Genomic DNA, 15,511 nt, shown 5'->3' on the forward strand with positions numbered 1-15,511 from the left:
CATCTCACATGCCTCATCTTGCATAAAATGCATCATAATTATGATACAATCATATTATACTAATATCACTATGAAGAATATGGGGTGCAGTGTCACAAAGGACTAACGAGAGTGTGGGGGAGGGTTACAGTCAGTGATTTCCAGGTCAACAAAAGCCAGCCAAGCGTCCATGAGAATTCAGGACAGTGTCACCAACTCTTGAGATGTTATCATGTATCTTGCAATATCTCATGTTTTTCTTCAAGCCCCGGCTCTTGGACTCACAAGATTGACTAAGACTCACAGCTTCCATTCAATATAAAATGCCAGTTTCTACCACTGATGGTGACAGAAGAAAGCTTACAAATGCAAAGCCAGGGCACCTTGAAGGCTCGGTAACCAGCAAGTGAATAAGAATCCCAAATTTATGATATTTTTAAATCTCAAGACTTTTAAGCTGATCTCTGGATTGGGGTGGAGAGGCAACTCATAATTTCTGAACATGTGGGATTGGCAACACTGTCAGAACAACTTTATTTCAGTTCATCAAAGCATCACGCTGCTCATGCTCACTCTACCATTCTCCAACATCAGTACTTTCCTGTTAGTAATAGCATGATTTAGCAATTAGTGATAGTACCCATTTGCAAAAGGGCTCTTTAATAGTATAGAATAGCATAACAAGAACCAATGGCTGGAAGTTAAAGCTAGAGAGATTCATACTGGACATAAGGCACACAGGGAAGTTGCTTAACCATTGATTTGAGGACTTCAATAGCTCAGACATAGGTGAGAGGTTTATTGCAGGAGTGGGTGGGTGAGATTCTGTGGCCTGCATTGTGCAGGAGGTCAGACTAGATGATCATAATGGTCCCTTCTGACCTTAATATCTATGAGTCTATGAGAAACAAATTCCCAGTGTATTTGGTGAATTCTCCATTTCTTGGAATCTTCTAATCAAGCCTTTCTGGAAGATTTGCATTAGCCAATTACAAGTTGTTGGGCTCAATACAAGGGTAATTGCGTGAAATTTAATGGCCTGTATGATGCAGGAAATGAAACTAAATAATCTAATTTTCCCTTCTGGCCTTAAACTTTTATGAATCTCCGAAATCTATAACAGAATAGTCCAGAGTCATCACCTATGACAAGCTCGTATTAACAGTCTTCACATCTATGAATCTGTGAAATCTTTGAACATCAAACACAGTGGTGTTCAGTCTGGCCAGGAGACTCGGCTCCTCACAGAAGGGCCAAACTGAAGTCATTTTGCATTTCCCTGAACACAAAATAGGCTGAAGATTTTTTTCTTTTTAATATGTTAGACATTTACTGTTTAGCAAATGCCTTCTGCGCCCAAGCTGTAGTGGTTAGCCGCTCCCTCTTATGAGACCAAATGACCTTGTATGTGGGTCTGTGAGCTCCCTTCCCCCCTGGTAATTCCCACCACCTTTCTCTATTGAGGTCATTAAGGAAATATCTTCCCACAGATCTTCCTTCTCAGGGAGTCCTTTACCTCCCTGTTCCTCAGGCTATAGATCAGGGGGTTCAACATGGGGATGACAATAGTGTAGAACACTGAGATGACTTTGTCCTGGTCCATTGAGTCTGCTGCTCTGGGCTTGATGTACATGAAGAAGACTGTGCCATAAAAGAGGAAGATGGCCGTGAAGTGGGAGGCACAGGTGGACAGGGCCTTCCGGCAGCCCTCTGCTGAGCTCATCCTCCCAACAGTGACCAGGATGTAGCAGTAGGACACCAGGATGATGGTCAAGGTGGTCATGGTTGCCAGGGCGGAGAAGATGTAGAGAATTACCTTGGCCATGGTGGTGTCGGTGCACACGAGCTGCAGCAGAGGGGGGATATCACAGAAGTAGTGATTGATGTGGTTGGGGCCGCAGAAGGGAAGCCGGAAGACATTGCTGGTCTGCACAGCTGAATTGGCCATGCTAAGGATGTAGGCCACAGCCACCAGCCGTATGCACATCCCCCTGGACATGAGAGTGTGGTAGAGAAGGGGGTGGCAGATGGCCAGAAACCGGTCATAGGCCATGGTGGCCAGGAGCAGGCACTCCGCTGTGCCATAGAGTAAGAAGAAAGCCATCTGTGCCATGCAGCCAGTGTAGGAGATGGACTTGTCGGTGGCGAGGAAATCAGCCAGCAGCCGGGGGGTGACCACGGAGGAGTAGCAGATGTCGACGAAGGAGAGCGTGCTGAGGAAGAAGTACATGGGGGTGTGGAGATGGGGGTCAGTCTGGATCAAGGCCATCATGCCCAGGTTTCCCATCAGTGTCATGGTGTAAATCAGCAGGAAGGACCCGAAGAGCAGCCTCTGCAGGTCCGTATGGTTTGTGAGGCCAAGCAGGATGAAATGGGTCACAGCGGTGCCATTCCCTCCAGCAGCCATCACCTTGGGGTGCTTCACCTGCCATGGGGAGTGGACATTGGACACCTTTCAGTGAGACACAGTATATGGTTAGTGCTGGACTCCCGGCGCCTGAGCCCACAAAACGGGCACTACACGGGCAGCGGGAGGTGTGCTGATCACCTCACCACTCATTCTCAGACACACTCTGCCAATGTGCCTTCACCTTGAGGTACAAGGCAAGAGTCAGTTCAGTCTCTGGCCCATCCCATGCTTGGCCTGCCGATCACCATTGCTAGCAGGAAAGCCAACTGGAGTCAGTTCTGACTGAGACTGTCGAGGTGAGAACGCTTGGCAAACTAGGGACTGGCCTTGGCGCCCCCGCCCCCAATCTCATTCCATAGTTTCATAGAGTTTAAGGCCAGAAGGGCCCATTGTGATCATCTAGTCTGACCTCCTGTATAACACAAGCCATTAACTTTCATTCAGCCACCCTCATATTAAGCTCAAAGACTTTAGTTAGGTCAAAGCATTTCAGTCCTCAGGAGACTAAACTATTATGTGCCTGTGACGGTGCTGCCTGTGGGAGCCAGCTGAGGTCACTCACTTAGGGTGAACTGCAAACAGAACGGGGCAAACAATCCCCAGAGTTGGTGGATATTCCAATACTTAGATTTACCAAGCCAGCACAAAACAGCTTCTATAGGTACCTCCCTGGTTACTCAGACATCCAAATAATGCAGTTCCCTTAAAGTACCCAGCCTCAGGCCTCCATCCAGACACACATGTCAAACCTATGATGATAAATTCTGAAAATCTTATTTCATCGTATAAAAGAAAAGGTTCTTCCAATCCCAAAGTTCCAAGCCCCAGACCCAGGTCAAATAATAACTTAAATCTTACCCCAAATGCACGCTTATAGTCAATTCTTATTAACTAAAATTTATTAAAAAAGAAAAAAGAGAGAGAGTTGGTTAAAACATCAGTACACATACAGACTTGAGTTCACTTCTTGAGATTCAGATACACAGCAGAGTTGAGTTTGTAGTGGTCAAAAGTCCTTTCAGAAATAGTCCAGAGGTTATAGTCCAATGTCCATGTTCAGGGTGACTCCAGTCAATGACTGTGGATATCAATCCTTATGGCTTAAGGTTTCCCCCTCTTGAAACCCAAATCAGATCTGAGATGGAGAAGGATCGTGTCCCAAGGTCTTTATACATTTCCTGCAGCCTTTCGGCCTGAGAAAACAATAGGCTTAACTTTCCTTCTCGCAAACATCACGGCCATTAGCACAGGATAATTTACCCATTAAACAGTTCAGATACAGGTTATCACAACCTTTAAAGAGACATATAGACAATAATACTATTTCACTCAAGTGCCTTCCTAAATGTTAATATTCCTTTTTTGATCTTTGAATCAAAGCTATAGCAATAGACAAGACTTGTTTGCTTACATCACAAGACCTGAGCAAACACCTACCCTTCTACCTCTAACAATGCAGACTTGCATTTCAAAGCTCTATTCATTTACATAGCTTCCTAAACAGTCTTTAAAGTTTGGCCATGAGTCAGGTCAGTCTGTGAGTTAATTAACTCTTTCTGGCCCTGTCACCTTTCAATGAGATATTATATTACACTCATAATGTCACACCCCCAATGCAAAATTGATGCAGGAAGGGATGACACAAACATCACTGAGTGCATCCCAAGAGCTCCCCATCCTGGGTTCTGTCTCACTACAGCTTGTACTGGGTTAGAAGCTGTACCAGTGTATAACAGAAATGGTTTATCAAAGTCATGTTCCATAACATGATTGAATCTTTTTACAAACTCAAGGTAAAACTTGGTTAGAACAATAATGGATTGGATCTGCTCTTGCAGCATGGTTCCTGTATGTCTCATGTGATCTTGCCAAGAGCTAAAGAACATAGCTACTTTACCCATACAAGCTCTGGCAAATGTTTGGAACCCAATTAACATCAAGTCAATGTAGATATTAATGTTGTTCATAGTACAGGAATCTTGGCATTTAGCGGTGAAAGCAATGTGGTAGTGTGCCTCAGTTTCCCTTTTCCTACAGCACATTAGGTTTGGAATGTCTTTTCCCCTGTGAAAAGTTCCAAGACTGTTTACAGACATTAACTGTGAAGCATTAGCATTACAAGGCCTTCTAACACCAAGTGTGTTCTCATGAATTCCTTTTAACGTGTTTAAGGGTTTTTTCAGAAGGTTAGGCACATTGTACATTTTTACAGTTCTTAGTAATAGCAACACATTAGTTAAAACAATCACCATCAGCAATAACAACAAATTGCATCCGATGAAGTGAGCTGTAGCTCACGAAAGCTTATGCTCAAATAAATTGGTTAGTCTCTAAGGTGCCACAAGTCCTCCTTTTCTTTTTAACAAATTCATTGTAAGTGTCCATCTACAATCATTTTGGTCATGCCACACCTTTGGCTTAATACCATTGGGGTTTTGGCGTTTTAGAATTAACCTGTGGCTTCCCTTTGCAAAATTAAGGTCTCTCTTTTCTCCTTGCCCTGAAGGATCAAACCCTGATTTCTCTTGCTTAACAGAATTCACTGGCTGATTGGGTGTGCTTTATGCATTTATATATCTTCCTAATCAGTCTTTAAAGTTCGGCCATGGGTCAGATCAGTCTGTGAGTTAATTAACTCTTTCTGGCCCTGTCACCTTTCAATGAGCTATTATATTGCACTCATCACGTTACAGTGCCACAGGCAGAGGACAGGCAAGACCAAGATGTCAGCAGTGCCTGAAGCCCCTGCAATGGCAGAGTGTTGCTCAGGTGAGGTAGGCCCAGATGATCCCAGCAGGTGTGACCCACACCTCATGCTGAAGAGGAAAGCAAGACAACCCCAATGTCCCTGCCAATCTGACCTGGGGGAAAATTCCTTCCTGACCCCAAATTTGGGGATTAGTTTGACCTTGAGCATGCAAGCAAGATACACCGGACAGGTGCCTGAGAAATACAATTCTCTGTACCACTTCACTGGTCCACCCTATCTGGTTTCCCATCTTCAGTTGTGGACGTTCTCTGCTGCTCCAGAGGAAGGCAGAAAAAACCTGGTGCACTCAACAGCTGTCGAACACAATGGTGGGACAATGCAGCCCACTCAGCCTCCTGGGGGAGCACAAAGCTCAGCAAGTCACAGACTCAGCCCCATGTTCCAGGAACCCTGGCTAAGCCAGACAGCATGTTCAGAGGACGCTTGAAGGCTGGTCAGGACAAAAATGAGGCTTAAGCTACTGAAAATGAAAGACAAACTAATGAGGTGCAAAGGTCTGACCTTAAAGCTACTGACATTAGAAAGAATCTCTCAACTGACTTCAAGGAGTTTTGGATCAAGCGCCACTTTAAACTGGCAAAAATCAAGACCCACTTACAACTGGCAAGAAGAACAAGAAGCAATGGTCTCAAGTTGCAGTGGGGGTGGTCTAGGTTGGATATTAGGAAACACTATTTCACTAGGAAGCACTGGAATGGGTTACCTTGGGAGGTGGTGGAATCTCCATCCTTAGAGGTTTTTAAGGCCCGGCTTGACAAAGTCCTGGCTGGGATGATTTAGCTAGTGCTGGTCCTGCTTTGAGCAGGGGGTTGGACTCGATGACCTCCTGAGGTCTCTTCCAACCCTGATATTCTATGATTCTATGACTCTATGGCTGGAGCCCTTTGCAGTCAGTTAAAAAGCCTCCTCTGGACTGCAATCAATAATTATCATTATTCTGTGTTTGCATTCCGGCTGGGCTGTGACATCTGCGTACCAATACAGAATAAAAAAGACAGTCTTTTGTCCCAAAACACTTCCACTGGGCCTTGGATTAGGCCATTGGAGCTGACCAGTGTCACTCAGGAACCAAATTCAGGCTCAGGCAGTCTGGTGCCCAGCACACTGACTGGAGAAGACTTAACTGCAGTCATGAATGTCTCTTAAGTTTGGTTGAGCAGGACATCTCAGTGGAGTTAATTTACATGGAAGTGCATAACTGTGTCCCACTGCCCATAGATACCTACCTATCCTAAAGAAAGCAGGCAGAAAGGAAGGTTGATCCAGTGGCACTAGCTTGGGATCCAAAAAACTCAGCTTCAAGTCCCTGCTCTGCCACAGATTCCTTGTGTGAGTCAGTTAAAGGTAGAGTTTCAAGGTGCTTAAGTGCCTAACTCCGGAGTTAGATGTGTAGGGGCTTTTGAGGCTTTTGAGGTACCTAAACACTTTTAGAAATCTGGCCCGTAGCTTCTGCCTCAGTTCCCCCTCTGCCACAGAGGGGATTGTTAATACAGCTTGGTGACATTTTTCAACAAAACCTTCTTTTAGTGAAAAACACAGATTCAGTTCTGACCGAAACATTTGGCAAATTTGTGGCAAATTTGCCAAATTGTTTCAATCAAGGAAAAACCCAACAAAAAAAATCCCCCCCAAGATCAATTTTTTTTTTATTTTTTTTCAATTAAAACCAAATATCCTATCATGCTGAAATTTCCATCAACTTCATTTAAATTTTTAAGAAATAAAAATTAAAATGCTTGGAATTGAAACAAAATGTTTCATTTGACCCATGACAATTTTTTCCAACTTTTTAATTTGCTGAAAAAAGATAGAAATTCTTTTTCGGGACAATCCAGAACAATTATTTTGTTTTTGAATTGCCAGAAAACTGAAAAATCAGTTATTCATCTGGCTCTAGTTGTGAGGGTAAATATATTAATGATTGTGAGGTACTCAGAGACTGTGGTGATGCAGGCCATGCAAGTGCCATAGATAGGTGCAGTATCCAATACCTGTGACTGAGACAGAATTTTATACGCAACCAGACAACAACAGATTATTCTCTGAGTTGATTCCCAACTCCCCTGGTCGTCAGAACCGAGTCACAAGGCAAATCTACAAAGGAGAGGATGCTTGTGATATCCAAGCAGCTAAAGACCCACCTTGCAGCAGAAACTCCTGCCCTTCTTGTTTGTGGACAGATGTTTGAAGACCAACTTGACCTGTGGAGATGCTGGGACTTTTCATCACAGACTCACCTAAGGAGCTTCATATAAGGGCTATATGAGCCCCTTGGATTCTCCTCCCAGGTACACAACACAGTCAGTCACCTCATTCAAAGGGCTAAAGACTCCCTGATCTTGCACCTTATGTCATCACTTACCCCTGTGAAAAGCTAGGGTAAAACGCTACCAGATCACAATGGCAGCTCTTTGTACACGCTTTGTGCTGATGGTGAGTGACACACAAGGTGCAGAGGCATTTGAGAAGGCAGCCAAAGTTGTTGCTCAGAGCTGCTCAGCGGCAGAGTGCTGCAGAGCGAGTGGCACAGCTTGGCAATTTGTATCCTTCAAAATTATCCCCTCATGAATTGCACCGTCCATCCTCAAAGGATCCCACCACACTTCAGAAGTTGTCTGTGTATGTGTACACACTGGGGAAAAGCACTGTTTAATAAGAACATAGGAATTGCCATACCAGATCATACCTGTGATCCATCTAGCCTCATCTCCTGTCTCCAACAGTGGTTGGTAACAAAAGATTCAGAGGAAGGTACAAGAAACCCCAAGGCAGGCAGATTTGGGATGGTCCCCCATGAAGTCTCAACTTTACCCCCAATCGTCTGATCTGCTTAATCCACAAAGCATGAGACTTTATCTCCCTTCTCTATCTCCCCTAGCCTTAACTATCTGGATATCCTTGTTACCCATATAAACTTCCAGTCCCTTTTTGAATCTTGCTAAATTCTTGGCCTCTGCAACATCCAGTAGCAGTGAGTCCCACAGGCTAATTATGTGTTGTGTGGGGAAAATATTTGCTTTTGTCCTTTTTGAATGTGTCACCTCTCCGTTTCATTGAATGGCCCTTTGTTCTGGTGTTACTCACTGCTGACACAGACTAGCCCCTGGGCAATCCAGATGGCTCAGGGTTCTGGGGAATGGGATACTGACCCATCCAGCGCTAGGGTCATAGATTCCAGTCTAGTCCCAGATCTGTAGAGACCAAACTCTGTTATTGTGCGATGGCTATTTGCTGGCCTCTGTGAAAAGAGATGGAGATTCTCCATCTAGCTCCCAGAAGGACACATCTCAAAAACAACTGGCATCTCATGTTGTGAGTCTAGGCAGAGAGACCAAAGCTTGAATGGCCATGGGAACTGGACTCCTCTCTTGATCCTAGATTCTTCATGGTCTAGGCTGAGGTCCATTGGCAGGAGGGAGGGAGGAGCAGCATGTATGTCTGGACTGTAGTGACCAGCCCACTTCTTAACAAACATTCTCTTTAAAACTGTTCTTTCACAATCCTAGATACTCCGTTTCACTGCCCTGATAGGCCCCATGCTGCACATGCTCTGGTTTGTTCACTGCCTGGGAATCCTGGAAACTAGCCATTAAAACAAGGTCTCCACAGCACAGCAGTGTGGGGTGGGAATGCCATGCCTCCTTGCCAGAAGGACCCCAATATCTGACAGCTGGGAAGTTTTGGGGATGAAGTTTCTTCATGGATAGGCAATTGGTCTCAATGTTCTCAGGACCAGACAGGATTAGAAGGTGCCAAGGATCTTGTTGGACATTTTAGACCAAGGAGAGATGCTTGGCCAGGTGACTTCCAAGTCAACTTGCAGAGACCAGGTGACTTTCTCTGGAAGGTGGCATGCCAATGGAAACTGCTAGGACACAAGAGGGCGTGCATGGTTCTCCTTCCAGCAGCTGCTCCATCTCTCTCTTGCAGGAAGGAAGATACTCCTGGGGTCAGGGCTGCATGAAGGATCTGGAGACCCCAGGAGCAGCTAGAGGGTGATCCTGCCACTGTGTGAGCATCCCAGCTCTCACACAGTTTGATGGTACTTTTCCTCCAAGTGCCCTGATCTCGCCCATCAGTGTCTTCTTTGGACATTGGGTACTATCATTGACGGCATTATTGAGTGACCTGTCACTTTTACGTCCATGCACCTGCACACGCACACGAAGGCACATAACTACACACAAATGAGCTCACACGTGCACACCAACACACACAGCTGCATGCAAACACATGTGCACACACATACACGCATGGACACACACATACATGCACACAAATGTGCAAATATGCACACATACACGTACACACACAGCTGCCCCCAAATGAGTACATGCATGCACACATGCACTTGAACACACACATCTGCAGACAAATGAGCACACATGGGCACACAAACACACACATGCACACAGGCAAACAAACGCACGCACACATGCATGGAGACAAGCACATGCACATGCACACAAACACTCACACACACAGCTGCACGCCAATGAGCTCACACACACGCGAGCACCCACGTACATGCACAAAAATGAGTATATAGGCACACACATGTACACCGCTGCATGTAAATGAGCAGACACTCGTGCCCATGCATGCACACATGCACATACACGCCCATGCACACAAATGAGCACACATACACACACATATAACCCAATGGATTTCCAGCACCACCACCACACACACACACCCCAAGCTCCCCAAGTGTGTGTGGTGGGGAGGAGGACAACCCTTTGCACCCCCAAGTCGGCAATATCTACAATAAACCAGGGTGACCAGATGTCGTCAGTGGAGTTCCCCCTCCATGGGCCAGACTCATTGGATGCACCCTGCCGGTTATTACAACCAATATCAAACCACAGACCTTCCTGCCTCCCTCTTTCCCCCATCCAAGCTGCATGGGTATTAAAACTATAGATAGGCTGGGAAGGATGATTTTTATCAGTAAATGCTGGTAAGAGTCATTTTCACCACACATACAAAACCAATGACAAAACATTTCCACCCCTGATAACTGACAGTTACAGGCAGGCAAAGTAAGAAAAATGCTGCTTGAGAACTTAGCGGAGTTTGATTTAAGGCGATTGACTTTGCATATTTCAACATGTGATGTTGACAATCTGTGTTTTACCAGCTCTAAAGCTTTAACTTCTTGAATCTCAGCATCCACCGTCATTGAATAATTATTGCCTGACACCCCCATAATTGCCAACAACTGGGAAAATTTACTTTGACACACACACAAAATGCTTAAGCCCCATAATTTTGTGCAACTCTGAAAATTTAAATTGGAACAAAAATGCTTTAGAATAAGCATTGACATTATCCATCCCAAAAATAAAATTTTAATTCTGCCAAGTCCGCTATAGAAAATCTCTCTGTTTTACACTCCTCCTCCCACCCATAGGGCACCCCATGGAGCATTGAGCCCAGTCCTTTAGGCATGTGTTTATAGTTGTCCTTGTGTGTCGGTCGGTGACAGCCTTCATATGTGTCAAGTTGAGAATGTGTTTGTAGGTGGACAAATGCTACCAGCCAGGGACAGCCCCTTGGGTGACATGAGGAGAGGAAGCCCATATCTGCAGGATTTGCCAAGGGCCTGCTTTCACGCCTCCCTGGGCCATTCATTTCAACTCCACTCAGCTGAGCCAACCATGCAGAACTCCAGCAGTTGAGCTCTGAAAGGACTTTGAACCCGGCCTCCCAAAGCACAGACAGGAACCTGCAGAAATGCAGGGAAAGAGACACAGCAAATTCAGATTACGAAAGAATATTTTAATTTTCCAACATTTTGGTGCCAATTGGCTTGTTTATTTCCTTTAGGGGTTCAAATTTACATATGAAAATGTGCATGCTGATTTGCCTAACAAGTAGAGCTGGTTGAAAATTTTCCAGTGGCCCATTATTCTGCCAGAAAATGCCAATTGTCAAAACTGCAGGAACGTGTCAATTTATTAGGGTTAATCTTCTGAGGGGTGGGGGAAGTGTTCTGTCACCCATGTTCTCACACAGAGCTCTACTTCTCCCTTCTGCAAGTTCCCTCCCAATGGAGCTATCCTGCAGGACCTACGTTCCCCAGGGGTGGGTTCTTCCAGCCCCAGAATCAGATGAACACGCACACATACATTAACAGAGTGCATCTGAGAGGACCAGGTCAATCAGCACTCCCAAGCCGAAGCCCCATATGTCCCTGGACTCAGCAGGCTGGGCCGAAGAGCACTTCCAAGCTGCCACCCTCATATGTCCCAGGTTCAGCATGTCCCTATCCCCACTTTCACGTTACAATTGTTCTGGTAGTAACCCACTTGATGAGCAAACCCCACAGGAGTTTTGGGCGCTGCAGGGATCTTTAGCTTAGATATGAGGAACGTTGCTGCAGAGCAAATGGGGAAGCCAAAAAAACACCCATGGGGGAGGGGAAGGGAGGGAGAGAGTATAAGGTGGACTATAAGGTGTACAGACAGCTGGCTAGATTGTCAGGCTTGGGTAGTGATTAACAGCTCCATGTCTAGCTGGCAGCCAGTATCATAGAATATCAGGGTTGGAAGGGACCTCAGGAGGTCATCTAGTCCAACTCCCTGCTCAAAACTGGACCAATCCCCAACTAAATCATCCAGTATCAAGCTGAGTGCCCCAGGGATCAGTCCTGGGGCCATCTTTATTAACGATCTGGAGGATGGAATGAATTGCACCCTCAGCAAGTTCACAGATGACACTAAGCTGGGGGGAAGAGGTAGATAGGCTGGAGGGTAGGGATAGAGTCCAGAGTGACCTAGACAAATTGGAGGATTGGGCCAAAAGAAATCTGATGAGATTCAACAAGGACAAGTGCAGAGTCCTGCACTTAGGAAGGAAGAATCCCATGCACCGCTACAGGCTGGGGACCAACTCGCTAAGCAGCAGTTCTGCCGAAAAGGACCTGGGGATTACAGGGGATGAGAAGCTGGATATGAGTCAGCAGTGTACTCTTGTTGCCAAGAAGGCTAATGGTATATTGGGCTGCATTAGTAAGTGCATTGCCAGCAGATCGAGGGAAGTGGTTATTCCCCTCTATTCGCACTGGTGAGGCCACATCTGGAGTATTGCATCCAGTTTTGGGACCCCCGCTACAGAAAGGATGTGGACAAATTGGAGAGAGTCCAGTGGAGGGCAATGAAAATGATCAGCGGGCTGGGGCACGTGACTTACGAGGAGAGGCTGAGGGAACTGGGGTTATTTAGTCTGCAGAAGAGAAGAGTGAGGGGGGATTTGATAGCAGCCTTCAACTACCTGAAGGGGGGTTCCAAAGAGGATGGAGCTCGGCTGTTCTCAGTGGTGGCAGATGCCAGAACAAGGAGCAATGGTCTCAAGTTGCAGTGGGCGAGGTCTAGGTTGGATGTTTGGAAACACTTTTTCACTAGGAGGGTTGTGAAGCACTGGAATGGGTTCCCTAGGTAGGTGATGGAATCTCCATCCTCAGAGGTTTTTAAGGCCCAGCTTGTCAAAGTCCTGGCTGGGATGATTTAGTTGATGTTGGTCCTGCTTTGAGCGGGGGTTTGGACTAGATGACCTCCTGAGGTCTCTTCCAACCCTAATCTTCTATGATTCTATGAGAGAGAGAGAGACAGACAGACAGACAGACAGACAGACAGACAGACAGGCAACCAGTTTAACCATGAAAGTTATTTATTGCCAGGTAATAACCATACAAGGGGAACCAAACAAACAAAACAGTGATAATATTAAATGTAATTTAAATTTGATTATAATATTTAGGTTTAGAAATAAAGGTTTAGAAAACTCTAACTGATCACACAAGTCAGTGTGTGGGTCAGAAGGCTGTACCTAGAGAGAAAGAGAGACCTGGGCTCTCAGCACTCCATGGAGCTTGAATCAATCGGGGTTCCCAGGTGGTGGTGATAGCTGAGGGTCCAGAATGCTAGAGACAGGCAGAGCCCCCAGCACGATCCGTCAGGAGAAGGTGAAGTCCCAGTGGAACTGATGCAAATGTTGGATACAGGCATCAGAACACTTACTTGAGCATGGGTATGGGGTTTCTGAAGGGGAAGAGCAATGGTTCAAGGGAGAACACTAGATTTGTTTATGGGTAAACTGATGGCTCAAGGGACTATACCAAAGTTGTTTTGTTCAGGCTAGACAATAGGAGCTGATCATTCTTGGCTATGGGTGGTGTTCCTTCAAGGGAGCTCACAATGCAATTAGGCAGCTTCTGTATTTTGGATACCAATAAAGGATTTATTACTAGAATTGGTCTGATAACTACTGAGCTGGGTGTGTGCAGGTATGGGTTCATTCACATCTGGAGCAGAGATTCCCCATCATGCAGTGCTTTCCTGCTTTTCTGGTCCCAGAGTTCCGTGCGGTTCTTGCCTTGGAATCTCTGTTCTCCATTCTGTATGCTAATGTCTGTCCCATCTCAGATGCAAATAAGGCTAGGGGAGTTTCCTTAATCCTGTCACCCTTGTCCAGAAAGGTTTAGGTGTGTCTCTCCCTGCTTTTTCATAGCTTTTTGTAAGTCTTTCTTCTGACTGGCTTTGGTTCAAGCAGATGCTGTGGGGGGAAGGTCTTTTGTGAGTCAGACAGGCTGGGTACTGAGCCCTGGTTCCCCAAGAACACAGAGCTGATAGGTAAAACAGCAGTGCTGCTGCCTATAAGACCCCACAAGAGGCTACAAATTCAAGTCTCAGCTGGGGTAATGTGCAAGATGCTCCAGCTAAATCCACCTCGGAGTGTCTGGATGCTGGCTGGGAGAGGCCTGAGTCAGCTGGGTTTAAGTGCCGGTTGGATGCATTAGGCCAGATCATAGAATCATAGAATCATAGAATATCAGGGTTGGAAGGGACCCCAGAAGGTCATCTAGTCCAACCCCCTGCTCGAAGCAGGACCAATTCCCAGTTAAATCATCCCAGCCAGGGCTTTGTCAAGCCTGACCTTAAAAACCTCTAAGGAAGGAGATTCTACCACCTCCCTAGGTAACGCATTCCAGTGTTTCACCACCCTCTTAGTGAAAAAGTTTTTCCTAATATCCAATCTAAACCTCCCCCATTGCAACTTGAGACCATTACTCCTCGTTCTGTCATCTGCTACCATTGAGAACAGTCTAGAGCCATCCTCTTTGGAACCCCCTTTCAGGTAGTTGAAAGCAGCTATCAAATCCCCCCTCATTCTTCTCTTCTGCAGACTAAACAATCCCAGCTCCCTCAGCCTCTCTTCATAAGCCATGTGCTCTAGACCCCTAATCATTTTTGTTGCCCTTCGCTGGACTCTCTCCAATTTATCCACATCCTTCTTGTAGTGTGGGGCCCAAAACTGGACACAGTACTCCAGATGAGGCCTCACCAGTGTCGAATAGAGGGGAACGATCACATCCCTCGATCTGCTCGCTATGCCCCTACTTATACATCCCAAAATGCCATTGGCCTTCTTGGCAACAAGGGCACACTGTTGACTCATATCCAGCTTCTCGTCCACTGTCACCCCTAGGTCCTTTTCCGCAGAACTGCTGCCTAGCCATTCAGTCCCTAGTCTGTAGCGGTGCATTGGATTCTTCCATCCTAAGTGCAGGACCCTGCACTTATCCTTATTGAACCTCATCAGATTTCTTTTGGCCCAATCCTCCAATTTGTCTAGGTCCTTCTGTATCCTATCCCTCCCCTCCAGCGTATCTACCACTCCTCCCAGTTTAGTATCATCTGCAAATTTGCTGAGATCGTTAGCTGGTGTAAATCTACATAGCTTCACTGCACTGCACCAGTGCATACCAAGTGGGGAGTTGGACCATTATTCTCCTAAATCCCACTGTGTAATGTGGCTGTTTTGAAATGACTGCTATTTTTCCACCCACCCTCCCCCGAGGTGGCTGCATTTCAGTGATGGGCAAATTGACTATTTAGTCCAGAGAGGTCTATAAAACCATGACTCGTGTGGAGAAAGTGAATAAAAAAGTGTTATTTACCCTTTCACATCTCACAAGAACCAGGGTCACCAATGAAATTAATAGGCAGCAGATTTAAAACAAACAAAAGGAAGTATTTCTTCACACAACATACAAGCAACCTGTGGAACTCGTTGCCAGGGGATGTTGTGAAGGCCAAAAGTATAACTGGGTTCAAAAAATAATTAGAGAAGTTCCTGGAGGATAGGTCCAACAACAGCTATTCGCCAAGGTAGTCAGGGATGCAACCCCATGTTCTGGATGGCCCTGCATAGCCTCTGACTGCCAGAAGCTGGGACTGACAACAGGGGATGGATCACTCGATGATTGCCTGTTCTGTTCATTTCCTCTGAAGCACTAGTGGCATTGACCACTTTTGGAAGACAGGATACTGAGCTAGATGGACTAT

The 15,511-nt window shown here is 45.9% G+C and overlaps 1 protein-coding gene across 1 annotated transcript; it reads right to left on the minus strand.

Moving 5' to 3' along the window:
- Positions 1-1,447: 1,447 nt before the first annotated feature.
- LOC141989911 (olfactory receptor 5B21-like) lies at positions 1,448-2,386 on the minus strand. The gene has a single exon (XM_074956836.1). It carries the CDS (start codon positions 2,384-2,386, stop codon positions 1,448-1,450), a length of 939 nt encoding a protein of 312 aa, XP_074812937.1.
- Positions 2,387-15,511: the final 13,125 nt, after the last annotated feature.

Source organism: Natator depressus, chromosome 6 (genome assembly GCF_965152275.1).
Source record: "Natator depressus isolate rNatDep1 chromosome 6, rNatDep2.hap1, whole genome shotgun sequence".
Classification (NCBI taxonomy): Eukaryota; Metazoa; Chordata; order Testudines; family Cheloniidae; genus Natator; species Natator depressus.

Excerpts from the sequence above, each read along its gene's own strand:
- LOC141989911 (XM_074956836.1), bottom strand. The coding sequence starts at position 2,386 with ATGGCTGCTGGAGGGAATGGCACCGCTGTGACCCATTTCATCCTGCTT.